The 5114-nt window shown below is 35.8% G+C and overlaps 1 protein-coding gene across 1 annotated transcript; it reads right to left on the bottom strand.

The window, feature by feature from the left end:
• Nucleotides 1–3945, bottom strand: LOC113749330 (protein DCL homolog, chloroplastic-like). The gene is made up of 3 exons (XM_027293024.1): nt 3567–3945; nt 2333–2447; nt 1–511 (listed from the first exon to the last, which is right to left on the bottom strand). Exons 1-3 carry the CDS (start codon nt 3884–3886, stop codon nt 341–343), a joined length of 606 nt encoding a protein of 201 aa, XP_027148825.1. The 5' UTR covers nt 3887–3945; the 3' UTR covers nt 1–340.
• Nucleotides 3946–5114: the final 1169 nt, after the last annotated feature.

Raw genomic sequence — 5114 nt, 5'->3', positions numbered from 1 at the left:
TATAAAAATTTCCGTGGAGGATCATTAAGTCGAATGTCAGAAAGAAAAAATAAAGAAGATGCATATCCAAGGCAGTCAGCACAAGTAGCAAAGCCCACGAGACTAACCCAACTCAGCAAAACTAGTATTAACTTACAAATCATTTTCTCTTGTCCCGCCAAATAAAACAAACATAAGATGCCGGTCAGCAAATTAGCAACTACCACATTGACAAATGGAAAGACAGGAAATTTGAGTATTGCATTTGTGCCCATGAAGTCTCCGGCAGGAGCAAAACCATCCTTGCACCAAAATATCTCACGCATACTTGGCTAAACTCCAACATATACTGCATTATCACCTAACTGCTGCTACGCTTAAAATGTCCTTTTATAAATCTTTCAGCGTGAGAAGGGTACTTATCTCGAATATAAGCCCGAAGACACTTCTGGTAGGAGAAGTCAATCCATCCACCATCAGTTCTCACGACAAAGAGGCACCTTGAGTGTCTAAATTGGGGATGCCGATCCACCTGCATACAAAGTACAAATTCAAGAGACGTTCTGTCGATGCATAATTGAAGAGTTTGCCAACTGGCTCAACACAAAATCTCTTGAAAGGTCAAAGTAATAGCGACCACCACTCAAAGATATGCATAATCAATTCTCCATCAATTATAATTTTCACCTCATTCTCTACAAAGGTATGGAGACTGACAAATAACTGGAAAAGTGACGAGATTACTAACTCAAAGAGCATGATCTAGACCCATATAACTGCAAGTGCAGACCATGACGTCACCAGCACCCCAATACAGAGGTCATATAAGAAAGCCAGCAAAAAGCTAATAAAGTTGATCTTCTGATTCTTGCCTCTTACAAAAAAATTGGCCTCATCTCTTATTTAAGAGAGGAGGAAAATGCCAAATGAACTAGCCTTGTCTCTAATTAAACATCAGCATCCTCTTATCTATGTCATTAAGTGTTGATAACCAGATAATTGTCATCAAACAAAATTTATATGCATAATTACAAGAACCTGAGAACACCTGGTCATGTTCCAATTCACTTTCCACTGATTTACGTGAAACTATTCAGATGAATTTACATGCACCTACTTTTCCTGATTTCATCCTTTTAGTTAGGCTTTATTCAGATGTAATTAAACTGGTTACAAATAAGCACTGGAAAAATCCATACTTAGAGATACACAAGGCAAATTCGTACTTGCTGTCCAGTGCACATGAAACTCTTAAAGATGTTGCTTCCTGTGTACAGAATCCACAAGAAAGAGCCTATGCAAATAATTGATGGCAAAAAATCAGCAAGTAAAACCATTGGGAGGTTATTCATGTTTTTGTGCCTGGTTGAAAGTCCAGTAATGCAACATGAGAGAGAGAGAGGGATCTAAAAATGAATGAGCATAAAACAACTGACTCTTACTAGGACAAAATCAAATTTGGAACACTGAGCAAAGGAGCATAAAACAACTGACTGTTTCTTGGATAAAATCAAACTTTGGACTATTAAGCAAAGGATGTTCCAAGCTACTGTTGATGAAGTAGAAAGAAATTCCTAAAAAATTACAACAGATGATTAAAAAAAATTACAAGCAACTTTTGTCAAGCTTCTTTCTTCAGAAAATATTACCTGAGAAAGGAACGACAACTAAGTATTAAGCAATAAGTTTCCATCAATTATGCCCCAAATCCACAGAAAGCAGCCATAGGCTTGCATGTCGTGAATGACAAGAAAAGTCAATAAGAGCATTGCAGCGTGACTTCAGACTTTTCATAATTGAAAACATGACGTGATCTGGGAGAAAACAAGAGACACAAAGAAGATGCAAAAAAGAAAGAAAAGAAGAAGAGAGAACGGGAGGAATATTACAAACGGGGAAAAAAAAAATGCAAACACCAAGAAGAAAGCATGGAAGATTTCAAAGCTCTTGCAAAAACTTTTTTCAAACATTATCCAACTCAACTGATTCCATGATTGCATGAAATCTTTTCTACACAATTTAGGAGCATCTGTTGGCATCTAAAACAAGTCTGGATCTTTAGCAGTTAAACTGATTAGCAGCTGATAATTAAACCCGACGAAACCATTCAGAATGCATCTTCACAAGATATATTTCCAAAATACTAGTACGATTATTGAAAGTTCTCTTCTTTGTTCAAATGGCTTGACCATGCAAATTCTCCCAAAAAGCCTGGCACTAGAATAAATTTAACATAACCACCCAATATCGTGAAGTTTTAACTTTGTTAGCATCCAAGTTGCTGGAGAAACATTTAACTCAGTTATCAGGTCTCCACCAACTACTTATATCTTAAACACATGATGCAACTCACCATGATTGAATCAAGTCCACATCCAATTTTATCTTCAGAATGAGGGTGATAAGCAAGAAGTCTCTCGATCACAGTTTTCTCATCTTCTGCAGTTAGCCGTTCACCATCCATGTACCTATAAGGCAAAGAAAGCAGAACAATCGACAAACTCCAATACAAGAATAAACAGTGCCATTATTAGACATCATAAGCGGGAAACATTTAAAGAGAAGAAGAAGAAGAAAAGGAACAAGAAAGAGCCTTAAGCATACATTTACCAAAAAAGCAATGATAGCAAATGATACCTGACACTATATGTGAGACAGCTACTCTGTCCGTTCGCCCCTCCCCCCAACCCCAAAAAATGAATAAATAAACATACAAGGAAAAGAACAACATTCCTTAATCAGCAACAAGGTTATGTCCATATGCTTTTAAAAGCAACTAGTATGGAATTTTGGGTTCAAAAAGGGAGTGGAAAATATAACAAAACTGATGGTACAAAATCAAGGAACTCTAATACTCCATTTAAAATCCAGAAAGATCAAGAAAACAACAGGGAAATGCCTTCCAAATCACCAAATATTATCCATACTACAACTCCACAACCTAGATCAGTTTTGCAAAACCAAATGAAAAAGTCTAACATGGTGAGCAGAAGGACAAATCAAAACACAGACCCAAGCTTGCCCCACATTAACGGACAATTGAGGTAGACAAAGATCACAATGTCCTCAACAGGAAGCCCTATTTGACTACAGAGACTTCAATAGAGGAGAATAGCGTTACAAACACATGCCTCTCTTTGAAAACAATGTTTAACGACCTCAGATAAGTTCGTAATAGTATTTGATTTTAAAGCCTTCAACTGCGTATCATTCGGAGACAATGCCTTCTTTCTCGTACATGAAAAAGGATGGTATTTAGGCCTTTGGTAAAATAATATTCGGACACCACTTTTGCAACATTAACATGACACTAAATAGACGAATTCAACTATACAAGCATCAATCAAGTGCATTTGCTTATTCGCTGGTTATCTAAATTGTAGCTTAAATTTATGTTAAGCCTATTCAACTAGTTGCACCTTCTTTACCGGCAAACACATGCTCAATTACCAAATTTGATAGACTAGCTAAGAAAAGAACTCAACGAGCAATGGTGCAAAAGAATGACATTGGAGGACAATTGAGCTACATTTTTGTTTTTCTTTTGGGTTTACACAAAATGGGCAAGGAAGGAATGTAAACTGTACCTGTTAGAATGGATGATTTCTTTGGCTAAAGAAATTACGGGCTCGATATCTTCGAGTATTTCAGCTTCCTTGTCTTTCCATTTTCGGTAATCTGGGTCGTCCCAAGATCTTCTGGGGTTTGCTACTGAGTCTCTGGCGCTCAGTCCTGGAATGGTAGTGGTCTGGGTGGTCGTGGAAGGACCAGTTTTGTCGTCAGGAGGGATGGATTCCACAGAAGTGAACCACGGGCGGAGAGAGAGCGAGCCAAGTGTTAGGCGGCGGCGGTGGAGGTGGAGGCGGTGACGGAGGAGTGGCAGGCCCCTCAGCAGTGGTGCAGCCATCGTATTTTCGACTCGTGTGCTTTACCCAATTCCGAGTCATGAACCTGTTGCACATTAGGGAGCCACTGAGCTAAAAGCTTAGCTCATTGGCCACCGCCGAAACCTTTAAGTTGATAGGGTGGGAGGTCAAGATTCGAATCTTTTCTTTTACTATTTGTCACTAAAATGCAGCAAATCACTTTAAGTGGCTTTTAAATGAATGCGATTGATAAGTGATCCAGTTCCTTTCGATTTTTTCTTTAATCTCTTTAGGTTCCCTTCCCCATAGTATAAAATAAGTGTAGATTTATTATATCCGATAAAAAAAAAACCTATTGTATATCAGGGGCTCAGTGAAACAACGTCTTTTTGTTTTTCAAATATATCAAAATTAGCCAATTTTGATGTGCCAATCTTTTTTTTTTAATAACTTTTTTACATTAACAAATTTAGATTATGACAGATAATATGAATTTAAATTTAAAATTCAATCATACATATGTGTCATATATCTAAAGTTGCTAATGTAAAAAATATCACTATATATCTAAAGTTGCTAATGTTAAAAAATTATTATACTATCAATGTATAAAAAATTAATTTTGTTTGCTTAAATACATTTTTTCCCCTTGTAATTAGGGGACGATTACCAAACACATTATTTTTTTAATTGAACCAATTAATTGTCGCAAATAATCAATTATCCAAACATATTCATTGTTTTTTAGTTGAACCAAAATAATGTGGGCCAATCAAACTTAAATATACTTTGGGCTACTTTTCACCTCAATTGGGGGAAACCGGTTTATACGTTCCTACAGTGTATGTATATATATGTGTGTGTGGCCATAAAATTTATTGATGTGACCATGATTAAGTCTTTACTGTTATGAATTTCCTCCTAACGAAAAAAATTAATGTTTTCCACCAATATAATTTTTTTTTGAAATGATTAGTTATTTAAACGTGTAAATCTCAAACATATGGAGTTGTAATAATGTCAGCTTGTAAAATTATAAAATAATTTGCTATTCACAACCGTATGTGCGAGAAAGATGTCAAATGAAACTATTATTCAACTATTTAATAGTCACCATTCTTTTATCCATGACATCTAAGTGTTGATAAAAAGATTTATATTGTAAAACTAATAAAATAAACTGATAAAATAAGAATTTGAATATTAGAGAAAGAAGTAGAGAGAGAATTGAGAACTATATTTCAATATTTCAACTGATCAAAAGATATT

Source organism: Coffea eugenioides, chromosome 10 (assembly GCF_003713205.1).
Source record: "Coffea eugenioides isolate CCC68of chromosome 10, Ceug_1.0, whole genome shotgun sequence".
Taxonomy (NCBI): Eukaryota; Viridiplantae; Streptophyta; class Magnoliopsida; order Gentianales; family Rubiaceae; genus Coffea; species Coffea eugenioides.
This window is presented reverse-complemented; position numbering and strand designations above follow the sequence as displayed.